The sequence below is a fragment of the Octopus bimaculoides genome, chromosome 6, assembly GCF_046866305.1.
Source record: "Octopus bimaculoides isolate indiv1 chromosome 6, ASM4686630v1, whole genome shotgun sequence".
Classification (NCBI taxonomy): Eukaryota; Metazoa; Mollusca; class Cephalopoda; order Octopoda; family Octopodidae; genus Octopus; species Octopus bimaculoides.
Genome location: NC_142933.1, coordinates 10,720,014 through 10,735,275, shown reverse-complemented (window position 1 = coordinate 10,735,275; position 15,262 = coordinate 10,720,014). Strand labels below are relative to the sequence as shown.

The 15,262-nt window shown below is 35.4% G+C and overlaps 2 protein-coding genes across 17 annotated transcripts in view; one reads left to right on the top strand and one right to left on the bottom strand.

Moving 5' to 3' along the window:
* The window catches only part of LOC128248171 (uncharacterized), a 111,633-nt gene that overhangs the window by 29,118 nt on the left and 67,253 nt on the right, over nt 1-15,262 (bottom strand). The gene's annotated exons all lie outside the window — the stretch shown is intronic.
* LOC128248081 (uncharacterized) overlaps nt 5,231-15,262 on the top strand; it is a 12,516-nt gene continuing 2,484 nt past the window's right edge. Inside the window, exons 1-3 of the mRNA XM_052968502.2 lie at nt 5,231-5,318; nt 8,710-8,832; nt 11,074-11,205. Coding sequence (XP_052824462.2) covers nt 5,255-5,318; nt 8,710-8,832; nt 11,074-11,205 — 319 coding nt within the window. The 5' untranslated portion in view covers nt 5,231-5,254. The remainder of the gene's footprint in view (nt 5,319-8,709; nt 8,833-11,073; nt 11,206-15,262) is intronic.

Sequence of the window (15,262 nt, the reverse complement as noted above, 5' to 3'; positions counted from 1 at the left end):
TCATACCATATGCCTTCTTAAAGTCAATCCAAGCCATAGACATGTTTGCATGATGTTTTTACAATGCCTCAAAACTATTTTATCGATGACCAGGTGATCCTTGATACCCTGAAAGTTCTTCCTAGATCTTTGTTTTTCCCTTGGTAGTATTCCTTCCTATGCCAGGAGGAAATACTTTGTTGCACATATTCCGGTGAGTGCCTTCCAGATTACGCTTAGACATGCTATGGGACGGTAGCTTCCCACAATATTCCCCTTTCTTCTAGCTTTCATTATAAGTTGTCCTCTCAGTCACCATCCACAGGGGGACATTACAGTTCTAGACACTCTCATTTAATTAGGCTGCTAGTCTTTCATGCATCGCGTGACCGTTATTTAAGATGTTGGCTTGGTAGCTTCTTGTAGGTAGGCATTGATCCTGGGCTGCTATGATAAATCCTTCTATCTCAGGAGACACTAACCATTGACGGGTAAGGGTTTTGTCAAAATCGACATTGGTAGCTCTCTTTGGATATTTGCCACTGAGAGGTTTGTTCTTGCTGTTTATCAGTAAGAATTTCTAATCAGCCGTTTTGGCACGGGTTTTCATACGCTCAGGTTTTTGTCTGCTTGTTACCAGCTCGGCTAATTCTGGTATATGTTGTTTTTAAAATTCACTTAGATATTTCTTTGCCTGTTTTGTCACTGAGCATGATGCTTTCTTGTAATTCATGCTTTAACACAAGTTTTAACATCCAGTCATCAGAGTTTTTCAGGTTGGTGTTTAAGTAAATTGTAGCGATCGTCTTGGTAAATTCCAGTTGTAGAAGTCCCCGGCCACCCTCTTTTCTTGGTAGGTAAAGTCATTCTGTATCTGCCTTAGGATGGTGCATTCTATACATTGTCAACAATTTTCATATTTTTATGTCAAGTTTATAGATTTCAGTAATTCACGAGTTAATGATATTGAAACTGTAAGTCATGACCCGATTGACTATAGTATTGATCACTTCGATCCTTTCTTTTGCACTCAGCTCTGTCTTGAGTATTTCCCTCACCTTGTGGTATCATTCTTTTCTCATCTTTTCCCTCATCATTGAATGTTTGATTCTATCACCTTCAAATACCCCTAGGTATCTGTAGCTCTCCGCTAGCCTTAACTCCTTTATGACATTTTGTTGGTCAAGATTAACGTTGGATGTTTCTATCATTTTACCTCCAATAAAGGTAGCGTCGCACATTTATCGACGCCAGATACTATCCTGAAGTCTTCACTGAAATATTTAACAATTGCTACTAAGCACAGTAGTTGGTGGCAATTTTTTGCAAAGTGCTTTAAATCATCCATGTAAAAGAGATGATTTATATATTTATCAAACAATTTATAGCCATATAGTACACCATCGAGCAATTTCGAGAGACGTATTAAGACTAGACAAAAGAGAAGTGGTGACAGAGAGCCACTCTGGAAAATGCCAGCATTGGGCGATTCATTGTTATTATTATTATTATTATTATTATTATTATTATTATTATTGTTGTTGTTCAGTAGTTTTATTTTTATAACGTGCTTTCACTTCACTACCGAGCGCAGCTCTGTGCGCCTTGGGTATGTGCTGTGGTTTGCTGTGGTGCTTTTATGGTTACTGTACTGAAAGTGTTTTGCGTAGGATGTGTGCAGTGCCCAGTAGTGCAATTTTCTGTATGTTATATATATTTGTAAGTCCTGGTGTTTTTTGTTATGTATTTGTCTGAATATTTTTTTATTATACCTAAGGCACCTACTATGATAGGAATTGTTTCTGTTTTTAGATTCCACATTCGAGTTATCTCTATTTCCAGGTCTTTGTATTTTGAAAGTTTTTCCATTTGTTTTAGAGAGACGTTGTCATCTGCTGGTATTGATACATCAATTAGAAAGCATTTTTTTTTCTTGATGATCTTTGACAACTATTATTATTATTATTATTATTATTATTATTATTATTATTATTATTATTATTATTATTATTATTATCGATTCTGCTTTTTATCTTTTCAGGATAGAAGAAAGGATTAGTATTATTATGTTTAAGGTGAGAAAGCGGCGAGCTGATAGAATCGTTAGGACGTCGGGTGAAATGCTTAGCAGTATTTTGTCCGCCTTTACATTCTGAGTTCAAGTTCTGCCGAGGTCGACTTTGCCTTTCATCCTTTCGGGGTCGATAATTTAAGTACCAGTGAAACACTGGAGTCGATGTTATGGACTATTCCCCTTCTCTAAAACTTTCAGGGCTCTGTGCCTAGAGTAGAAATAATTATGTTTAAGGTGAGGATAGGAACGAAAATTGAATGTGATTAGAATGTCCCAAGAAAGAATAGCAAAAGCGGACCATGCAGGTGATCAAGTACGAACTTCGATTGTATCCAGCAGGAAAATGCAAATGTGATCGGTTCTGATGGGAGGAAGTACTTGGGCCCTTCCAGAATCAGTAGATGGAATAAATGGACGAGATGGATTGACTTATTTTGATGGTTGGGGTTCATTCAAATATCACTAACACAAGAAGTAAATGATATTAATTCGTTCAGATTTTACGACTCACCAAAGAAGTCAGGAGTGAATTTAGATATAATTAAAATTTAAAATTTAATTGAGAATCAGAATAACATTCATTATGAATCATTGCCGACAGCTGTTGTCATCAACATGTCATTTTGAAGTCATATTTGTACATTTATAATTTTATTGTTACTCGTATAAAGCCAGCCTTATAAATTCATATCAATCAAGCTTCAAGGACCAGAAGGTAAGTAAAAGTGCGAAATGTGATATTGTAGAATTCTAGTTTCATTAGGTTTTAATTGGTAATTTAAGGATATTACAATGAAACATATTTTTGTTAATACAGAGATAAATGGCTCAATTTTTTCATATTATTAGGAGAATGTTTGAGTATTTGTTCTCAGCTTTTCACTTCATATTTTGAAGAGGAACAAAGCTCTAGATACATTATCCATTTCTCCCTCACACCTCCTCTTTATTTCTTTCTTTCTTTCTTTCTTTCTCTCTCTCTCTCTCTCTCTCTCTTTATATATATATCTTCAACGTTTTACTTGATTTAGTCATTAGACTGCAGCCATGCTAGGGTGCCACCTTGAATTTATATACGAATCAATCGACCCCAGTACTTCGCTTTTTAAACCTGGTATTTATTTTATCAGTCTTTTATAATGGACCGGTAGGTTACGGGGATGCAAACACACTAACTCCGGTTGTCACACACACACACACACAGAGGCATATATATATATATATAAATTTTTAATTAAGGTACTCAGAAACCTGGATGTTTGTACGTTTACAGATTTTTATTAACGTCACATATTAAATGAAGCGCTTTTCACCTAGTCGTGTAGGTTTTTCAAATTGTTTATATATATATATATATATATATATATATATATATATATGTATGTATATATATACATATATATACATATATGTACATACGCATACGTATATGTATATATTTATATATACATATACGTATATATTTCTATATACATATATATATATATATGCATACATGGAAATACATACACACACATATATCTATCTATCTATCTATCTATCTATATATATATATATATATATATATATATATATATATATATATATATATATATATATATATATATATATATATATAGGAACAATAAATGTAAAATACATGGCAATATTTCTCCGTAATCCACTCATTACTCTCTGCATGGTGGATAGTGCTTTTTTTTTCTTGTTATCGAAACCTGGCAGTCTGTTCTAAGAGGCCACTCATGATAGTTCAACCTGGGGCTAAACTCTTGAGATAACTGTTACCTTTTGATATATTACAAAAGGGAAAATACAATATATCTATCCAGCATGCTGAGTTCTATATCTGATAATGTTTGCACAGCCTAAAAATGTTTTAATAGGAAAATGTAGTAGTGTGCATGCAGCATTGTGATACAGAAGAGCTTCCTAGTGTGATATAAGGGAAAGTTAAGTAACATTTATATGCCTTTCACGCTCAAAGGTCCATGATCAGATGTGAAAGCCAGAAAATTGCAGGACTTCCTCAAATATCTAATGGACACTTAGTATACTTTTTCGCATCACCAGAAGCTCTCCGTTTTCAATATTTGTTATATTTTTAACATTTTCTATTTTTAATTTTTAATAAAGTTTTCAATTCTTACATTACGAGTTTTATAAGTAAGGTCTACCATTCTCTACAGAAAAATCACCTCTCTTCTGTCTACGAAGGCACCCATAATTAATTATATATCTAGCCAAAGTTTTTTGGGGGGAGGTGTAGTGTTCGACCTCAGAACGGATAGCGCTCATTCTTTTTTTTTTTTTTGAATGACTTTCATTTTATCCAGGCCCAAATATTTTTTGCTCAATCGACCAATAATAATATCATCGAAAAATTCAATAGGGATGAGAACTCAGGTTCGAAATTTCCCCCAAGACACCTGATGAAGCTGAAACGTTGTGTTAACAAAAAACAAGATGAGGACAAATATCCATCAAATGTAAATAATGTAAATAATGTTAAACTTACTTAAACATTTTTTGTTAAACTTAAACATTAATAATACGAAAATGTCGAATATATAATAATATACATTATTTACATTTGACGGATATTTATCCTCGTCTTGTTTGTTGTTAACACAACGTTTCGGCTGATATACTCCCCAGCCTTCTTCAGGTGTCTTCGAGAAATGTCGAACCTGAGTTCTCATTCCTTATGCATTTTTCGATGTTATTATTATTATTATTATTATTATTATTATTATTATTATTCAGGTAACTGCCTGGGATCTAACTCGGAATCTTGGTGTTAGTTGCCTGCGCGTTTAACCACTACGCCATATAGCACTATATGCACTACGGGCATATAGCGTAGTCGTTAAGAGCACGGGATACTAAACGCAAGACCTCAAGATTCCGAGTTCGATTCCAGGCAGTGACTTGGATAATGATAGCAATAATAATAATAATAGTAATAATAATAAAATAATAATAATAATAATAATATCATCGAAAAATTCAATAGGAATGAGAACTCAGGTTCGAAATTTCCCCAAGACACCTGATGAAGCTGAAACGTTGTGTTAACAAAAAACAAGATGAGGACAAATATCCATCAAATGTAAATAATGTAAATAATGTGCATGATTCCTCATCCCTCAAATTTAGAACTATATAATAATATAATTTAATTTATTTCTATTCTTCTTTCAGATGTATATATATTCAATACTTTTAATTACAGCTCTGTGCGTTTCTGGTGGTCCTCCAACTGAGGGTAAGTTTTCACATTGTTCCCCTATTTTATTCATTTATTCTGCTGAACAGGTTTATGGTAAATAACTCTAATCTAATTCCCTTCGAAGCTTTTGGTCTCCTCTTTCCCCCGTCGCTGTTGCATGAACCTATACGAAAAAGCTATATTTGGCCAACTGCGAAAAAACATCCATAACATCTTACACACTAGGAGCTAGTTTATCTCTTTTCTATGTTTGTAAATTCTACAAAATATTTTCCATCAGAGACCCCATTTCTAAGTCACTCCAGTTCATTTCATTGCCGTTTTGAATTATTTGAATATCATACTAAGTGACAATACAAATCATAAATATTTTAATTTTTTCAGCTCTTTAAGTTCAGACATCAAACACCGCTAAGGTTGGCATCGTTGCTCATCCTTCCAGGATCGATAAAAGAAGTACCGGTTGAGTATTGGGGTCGGTGAAATCGACTAGCCTCTTTCGCCAAACTTTCGTGCCTCGCGTATATACCAGAATGCGTTATCATTATTATTATCTCTAAGGTCATGAGCTGGCAGAATTGTTAGCACGTCGGGCGAAATTCTCAGTGCTCCGTTCTGAGTTCAAATTCAGCTGAGGTCGACTTTACCTTTCATCCTTTGAGGGGTCGATAAAATAAGTACGAGTTGAACATTGGCATCGATGTAATCGACTCATCCACTTTTGCCTTCCCCATTTCGTCTATTAACTTTTCTGGTGTATGTTGGCACCAAGAATCCCGTAACCTCATGTCCATAATTCATTTCATTAAATATTGGCCATTAAGGCCTTACAAAGAGGGGACAAACAAGGACAGACAGACAAACATATCCATGCATACGCCATAGTAGGCAGTGGAGGTTTGTGGCTCCTTGTCGTGTCTTTGCTTGTACTATTTCTGCACAAGATTTTCACAAGCACTAACAATGTGAGTCACACTTTCGACCCTCTTCCCACACATTCCACAGAGGTCCGTTGCATTTGTGCGGTATATATTCTTTTACACTGAGTTGGTATTCACTGCCTGGTCCTGAGCAGCGATGATTAGGCTTTCTGTATTCTTCTTTAGGTCACCCTTGTTAAAGAAAAAGAATACCTTCTTCATTATTATTATTATTATTATTATTATTATTATTATTGAGTGAGAGGGAAGTGCATGCCACCAAAGTGACACTGGAGTAAAATATACGAAGCCCAATATACCCATCATGAGAACTCGTCTGATAAGGGTACACCAGGCACATGTATCACAACCATATGTGCTCGACATAGTGACCTTATATCAAGATAAACAGCATGACCTTGCAGGTGGGGCCCAGTTAGATCGAGTAGCCCATCCCACTCAAAAGGTCTCTGAATAAGACGTGTTTAAGGATGTTGAATGTATTATTATAATTATTATTATTATTATTATTATTATTATTATTATTATTATTATTATTATTATCATCATCATCATCATCATCATCATCGTCATTTTTATTATTATACTTTTCTGCTCTAGGCACAAGGCCCGAAATTTTGGGGGAGGGTGGCAGACTATTAGATCGACCCAGTACGCAACTGGTACTTAATTTATCGACCCCGAAAGGATGAAAGGCAAAATCGACCTCAGCGGAATTTGAATTCAGTACATAAAGACAGATGAAATACCTCTAAGCATTTCGCCCGGCGTGCTAACGTTTCTGCCAGCTCGCCTTATCCTCATCATCATCATCATCATTATTATTATTATTATTGTTGTTGTTGTTGTTGTTGTTGTTGTTGTTGTTGTTGTTGTTGTTGTTGTTGTTGTTGTTATTATTATTATTATTATTATTATTATTATCATTATGTTTGGGACGAATGGTAGTTTGGCACGCAGGATGGACTTTAGTGCCTACCTCGACGGTATGCCACGACACTCGGAAATGCCGATAACACCCGCGGAAATATAGGATGCAATGACGAATTGCACGGAATGAAATTGCCTGGTTAGGGTGGTCTACCCTATGGGTACCCTATATGTCAGACATGTCTGGCGGTCTTTTTGGCAAATATCTACTGCAACTGGCTGCAGAACGGGAGAATTCTTAGTTCTGTGAGTCAAGAGCGGTGGCAGTGCTAAGAAAGAATCTAAACAAAGGGATCAAATAGAAAATTTTAGGCCCATAATGCAGAAGAGCGTGTTTGCAAAGAAGTTGACGCTCGTCGTCCAGGAATTAAATAGCGATGCGCAAATATGCACAACCCCAAGCAGGCACATTCACGACACCCTCCACATCATGCGATACATCAGAGATAGGGTGGGTAAAGAATCTGGAATGGGTGGGGTCCTGATCAATTAGGATTAATCTAAAGCTTTCGACACGGACCCATTTTCCTTGACTGGATCGCTGCAATGTACAGCGATATTTGCTCAGTAGTTTGGGTTAATGGTTACCTGTCGGAATCATTCAATATTATGCATTCGGTCTGTCAAAGGCGTCGTTTGTCGTCTTTTTTGTACGTACTGGCTCTTGCCACATTACTGCGGAAATTAGAGCTGTTGAGAGGCGTGAACTTAGACGTGGGAGAACCGTGTCAGCATAAAGAGACGACCTCATCATCATACTGTCGAACAGCAGGTACATGAACCTGGTTGACACTGCTCTAAAAAATACGAGGCGCTGACAAGAACAAAAATTAACCTAGAAAAGTGAGTGGGCTGGTAGCACGGCACCTGAAGAGGCAGGTCATGCCGTCCAACATCGAGGAGCACAGGAGGGCTGAATCAGTTAAATTGCTCATGGTCTAGTTTGGTCCAAATATCTGGGTGGGGAAGAACTGGGATGAAGTGAGAAGCAGTTTAGCCAATCTCTATATAATTAACAATCTAAAGATTATCTCTAGCAAATGTTACGAAAGAAATAATATCGGCTTTAAATTTTGACACAAGGCCAGCAATAACAGAAGCAGGAGATATGTGAATTACATTGAGGCCAGTACTCAGTTGGTACTTATTTTATCGACCACGACTGGATGAAAGACAAAGTCGACTTCTGTGATATTTTGAACACAAATCGTAAAGTCGAAAGAAATGCCGGTAAGCATTTTGTCCAGTGCGGTAACGATTCTGACAGCTTGATGCGTTTCTAAAGACACAATATGGTTTGTTTACGATATACCTACCCCCGTGAAAATTGCTGGTATTGTACCAGAATTTTAAGTCATTATTATCATTCATATTGTTAATCTGTTTACTAGCATTAAGCAACCACGTTTGATATTGTGTTTGTTTGAAATCACAGAAAGATTCTCAATTTAGAAAAAATTCAACTACAAAAATGCCACTACCATATTTTTTAAACCAACAAAATACCTGTTCATTGTTTCTCATTTTCAAATATGTATGTTTTATACTATCTTCAGATTGCAGCGGATGTCTTTATAATGGATATTGCATTTGTAATAATGCTGTAGGCCTGGTTATAGAAGAATATTCTTGCAAGCAAATAGCATGCACAAATAAAGAAATTGACGTGCAAAAAATATGTAAGTGAAGACTAATATAACTGCATTCTTTCACACATTTTATATGCTACCAGATTCCTATTACTTTTATGCTTTTCTGTTTGATGGTTTGCGAGTTTCTTGTGTGTGCTTGTGCGTGTGTGTGTGAAAGCGGCTGGCTTAGTGGTTAGGACATTCGGCTCATGATCGTAAGGTAGTGAGTTCAATTCCCGGCGTTGTGTCCTTGAGCAAGAAACTTTATTTCTGATTGCTCCACTCCACTCAGCTGGCAAAAATCAGTAGTACCTGTATTTCAAAGTGCCGGCCTTGTCACATTTTGTGTCACGCTGAATCTCCCTGAGAACTACGTTAAGGTTACACGCGGTCTACGGAGTGCTCAGCCACTTGCGCGTTAATTTCACGTACAAGCTGTTCTGTTGATCGTATCAGCTGGGACCCTCGTCGTTGTAACCGACGAAGAGCTCTTTTTTTTATATGTGTATGTGTGTTGGGAAAATGGTAATTCAACCTGCCAAATTCACTACCATCTCAGATGAGACCTGAGTCCAATCAAGATTCACTTCCGTCGTCCATGAACTACTTCAACTCTAAATCAGTTATATATTGAGATCCTTCTAAAGTTTTGTTTTCCTTTCCTTCACCCAATAGCAGACAGTCTACGTCTGCCATCATGACAGCCAAAGACTTAGCCTTTACACACACACACACACACACACACACACACACACACACACACACACAGGTAAATTGCTTTGACGAGCTTATTAGACTTCATTTTCTCCTCTCATACGACTTAATAAATAACAGGCGTTTAAAAGCTTCAACATAAAATTCTCTATTGAAACTGAGTCCAACTCGTCGCAGCTGGGAAACTTCGCAACGGCTCAATAAATTTGTCAATATGTCATTTCTTTATGTAGTCTTTTCTCTAAACTTCAACATCTCCACCATGCTATAATATATTGATGACCATCTTAACCGTTACACACACACACATATATATGTATATATTTATATATACAAACTCACACGCATGCCTACCTACCTACCTACCTACCTACCTATCTACATACATACATACATACATACATACATGCATGCATGCATGCATACATACATACATATGTGTGCATGCACGGGTGCGAGTGTGTGTGTGTACGTGTGTGTTTGTAATAAAACGAAGCACAGAGGGACAGAACAGGTACATATGGAACAGGAAAAACTACACGATGGACATAGGCATACTCACTCCCTCATCAGTTATCGATAAAATGTCACCTCAATGTTGACACCTGACGATAAATGTTGTTCAATTTAGTGGTGTCAGTAACATAAGCTAATGGGTCTTAAATGAAAGGACAAGAATAATGCAAAAAACAAAAACAAGACAATAAAGAGAGTGGGAAGAATAATAAAACAAGAAAGACAAGTAAGTAAAAAGAAAAAAAATAAATAGATAAATGGAACAGAGATCCGATCAACGGAACACCCTTCTATGTGGCTGAGCACTCCACAGACACGTGTACCCTTAACGTAGTTCTCGGGGAGATTCAGCATGACACAGAGTGTGACAAGGCTGACCCTTTGAAATACAGGTACAACGGAAACAGGAAGTAAGAGAAAGTTGTAGTGAAACAGTACAGCAGGTTTCAACCCCACTGCCGGAGCCTCGTGGAGCCTTAGGTGTTTTCGCTCAATAAACACTCACAACGCCGGTCTGGGAATCGAAACCGCGATCCTACGACTGCGAGTCCGCTGCCCTTACCACTGAGCCGTTGCGCTTCCACGGAACAGAGATATATACGCGGCGAATAACTGTAGGTAGAAAGTAAATAATATACCGAGGGCAGCATGTCTACCCATTGTGCATTTTATCGAAAATTAAAAGAAAAAACACTTTTAGGCTTTGGTTAATGAAATCTTAGAAGTTGTTTGTTGTATTTTTGACAACATCTTATATATATATATTTAAAATTCAAGACGACCAGCCATTTTTCATAACCTTTAATCTTTTCTCAACTATTTTATCATCTCAGAATTCTTTACACCAGCCATTTTCAATGTTACAGTTTGTTCACATTTTGTTTGAGTCGCCATATTAAATTAAAAGTAAACAAAATAAAGAAATATTTAGAAGCATTATACCTATACTTGCAACTATCTGTGAGAATCAGAATGTTTGGGAAATTATTATGTCTAAGTAGTTGGTAAATATATCCAAGTATTTCCATTCAATCTCACTCAGTTTCGTTATCTTTTCAGTTTGTAAAGACTTCAGAGGAAATTGCATGCCCCATGGCAAAGGATGGCTTGGAGTTTACCGAAATCTGTGTGTTACAAATTATTGTTATATAGTAAGAGGTCGTCCAAGACTAACTATGCGCTATAATCAGGGTATGTATAATTTGCTATTTTGGAGGTTGTTATATATATGAATCATGGTTCGTTTAAATTTACAATAACACAAATGTACAAATACATAATACGCTAAACGTCAGTATGCTGATGACAACGCAGCGGCCTCCCACTACAGTAAACAGCTTCAACAACCGTGAATAACTTCAATGTTTACACTCGGTTTGACCTAAGGTCAACATCAAAAAGACAAATATTCCGGCACAACCCGGTCTAAGTAAGGAAACTCCAGGCCTCAAAATTACCATCTTGGAGACGCCATCGGAGAAAGTTAACCACTTTTCTTACTTAAGAAGTTTGCTTTCAAACAAGTGCACATCGGACGAGGACGTGGAGAAGCGATTAAGAACGACTCACACCGCGTTTAATGGACTAGCTAAAAGGGTCTTTAAGAACAAGGATCTGAACCGTAAAACAAAATTGTCTACCAAGCAATCGTGTTCTCTATTCTCCTCTACGGTTGTGAAACCTGGACTCTTTACCGAATTGACGTAAAAACATTAGAGCGATTTCACCAACAGAAGCTCCACTCTATTATGAATATTAAATGGAAAGTCTATGCTTGTGATGTGTTTGTTTTGGAGAGAACGAAATTGAACAGCATGGAGGATGCCATCCTGAAACATCGTCTGAGATGGGAGGGTCACGTAGTAAGAATGAAAGAAGCCGCGTCAAACTTTATATGGTAAACTTTACACTAGAAGAAGAATCCGTGATACAAGGATCAGCTGAAGCAAAGCATAAAACTGACTGGAATCGATCCCATAGCCAGGGACATAGAAGTTCAGGTCAGGCCCCTACTGGCATCATTCCATCTCCACTGTAACAGATCATTCTGAAGCTGAAGGACAGATGAAAGAATAGAAACGACGAGAAAGAAAATGAAGGTTGCAACAACCAAACCCTCCACCATGGATCCGTTGTGAACTTTGCAAGAGACGCTTCCATGCAAGAATGGGCCTCATTAGTCAACAGAGGCATACATAGGGACAGAGAGGAAGAAGTGGTCAAGCAGAAACCAAATAAATGATCGGACACGCGATAAAACGCCGACGACAAATACATAAATACATTCAAATGTACATGTATTTGTACCTGTATCTATCTATCTATCTATCTACCTGTCGCTCTCATTCTCTGCATATACATACATACATACATACATACATACATGCATACATACAAACATACATACATACATATATATATATATATATATATATATATATATATATATATATATATGTTTATATATAAATATGTGAGTATATGCATATATACGTACATGTATGTACATACCTACATCTACATGTATATATAGATGCATATCTGAGTACAGGACGTTACAAAAAAACGTGGACAAAATGATAAACAGAGTACAGAAAACACACAGGCCACATAGAGAAAATTTCCTTCATCAGCTGCAACCATTCTAAAACTAAGCTTTTCGAAGAGTTAGGGCAGGACGCAATGTTAGAATGGCTCTTCCCATGGAGACAAATTAAATTTGTAACGTGGATGAATATAGTGACGGACAGAAAACAAGACAGGAAAACGAAACAGGGAAAATAAACAAGAAAGGCTATACAGCCAGACGTGAAAAAAATACGTGTATACTGAATGCTGTGATGCGACGAACTGGAAGGAAGAACTAGAGGGGGAGAAAGATACAAAGATAGATAGAATCACGTCAGAAATGTAAAGTTAAAACTTGCAAAGATGACGCGTGCGTGCGGTGAATACACACACACACACACACACACTCATATATATATATATATATATATATATATATATATATGTGTGTGTGTGTGTGTGTGTGTGTGTGTGTGTGTGTGTGTGTGTGTGTGTGTGTGTCCAAAATGATTTTGACGAAAAAGTTATGAATTATTTAGACGAGGTCAGAACAGTACTGGGAGGAGTATGTTTCGTCGCAGACAAGTGAATTTTGAAAGAGGGGCCCTGCAAGTCTGCCAGATATATGGAAGAATGTTTTAGAAAATGAAGGATAGGATATTTTAGAATAGAAAATAACCTTGTTTATTTTAATTTTGATAAAAAAATAGAAATGTAAAAAAACGCATTATTTATGGGATGACAGAATATATACATATATATATATATATATATATATTATTATTATTATTATTATTATTATTATTATTATTATCATTATTATTATTATTATTATTATTATTATTATTCTTGTTGTTGTTGTTGTTGTTGTTGTTGTTGTTATTATACACTCTCTTCATTCATTTTTTTCGGTCACCTCTTCATGTTAGGGCATTGAACTCTGGTCACATTTTTCTCCTTCCGTCTTTGTTTTTCCTTTGACTTTTTTCTGTAGAAGGGTGTCAGTTCTATAAGTACAATACATTTCCATTCTTCCCGAGAAGTAAACTAATAAGGGTGTTGCTCCTACACCTGTCCTCGTCTTCTGTTTACCGTAAATTTGAACTATACATACATATGTATATATATATATATATATATATATATATATATATATATATATATATATATATATAAATTTTGTATTAATACATGTATATATATATATATATATATATATATATATATATATATATATATAAGCATAATTAAGGGATCAGCAAATATTTGCTGATCCCTTAATTATGTTTATAAATATATATATGAGCCTTAAATAAGTTCTCCACCAATAATGGTGCTTACATACCGATGGGCTTCGTAAAAATTATTAATTATTAATTGATTTATTAATTAATAAATTGATAATCCTTTACCCTTTTAATTTGTAATATATATATATATATATATATATATATATATATATTACAAATTAAAAGGGTAAAGGATTATCAATTTATTAATTAATAAATCAATTAATAATTAATAATTTTTACGAAGCCCATCGGTATGTAAGCACCATTATTGGTGGAGAACTTATTTAAGGCTCATATATATATTTATAAACATAATTAAGGGATCAGCAAATATTTGCTGATCCCTTAATTATGCTTATATATATATATATATATATATATATATATATATATACATGTATTAATACAAAATTTAAAGAAAATAGAAAATGGAAAAGTACTGATTAACAACAACTGACTTACATCAATTATTTTTTATTTATTCAAAGTAAATAGACTGCATCCTATCTAACAGCTGTTTCTGCTTCCAATGTTATATGGTATTGCCATTGTATTCAAAATATGTAGAAATATTAGGTTATATATTTAGCTATGTATTTGCTTGGTCTTTGTTTTGGAGCCAGTACTTATCTACTGCTAATTAATATTGTTATTATTGTGATTATATGTATTAATACTTCCATGGGGGAATATTTGTTGAAACTAGAATATGTAAATAACTATGTATGCGTGTGCATATGCATTTATGTGTATGTTGAATCTTTCTTGTTTGTGTGTATGAAGGCATGAGCAAATTGTAGTAAGAGCTTACATCTGTAAAAACAATCTGCAAGTATTTTATTTTTAAGTTCTAAATCTTAAATTTTAACTATAAATTGTAACCATTAATTTAATTAGCGGTATCTACTTTTTTTCTATTTATTTATTTGACTAGGCTGACTGATTTTAAGATCATTTAATCAGTTAGCTGGAAAATTAGCAGTCACTAATTATGGCCATTTCCCTTGTTATTACCTCCCCTTAATCAGAAATATTTCAATAACTTTCCAACGGTATTAATCCGTTTCATTGATTTTTCTAATTTCGCATTCATATTAACAAACTGTTGGATATTTTCCAACCCTGACCGTCTTCCTTCCTAAGCGTCCGAATAGGATCCTCTCTTAACATTTATTCCATAATATTATTTGTTTAGTAGGCGTAGGAGTGGCTGTGTGGTAAGTAGCTTGCCTATCAACCACATAGTTCCGGGTTCAGTCCCACTACGTGGCACCTTGGGCAAATGTCTTCTACTATAGCCTCGGGCCGACCAAAACCGGTGAGTGGATTTGGTAGAGGGAAACTGAAAGAATCCCGTCGGATATATGGTTATATATATATATATGCTC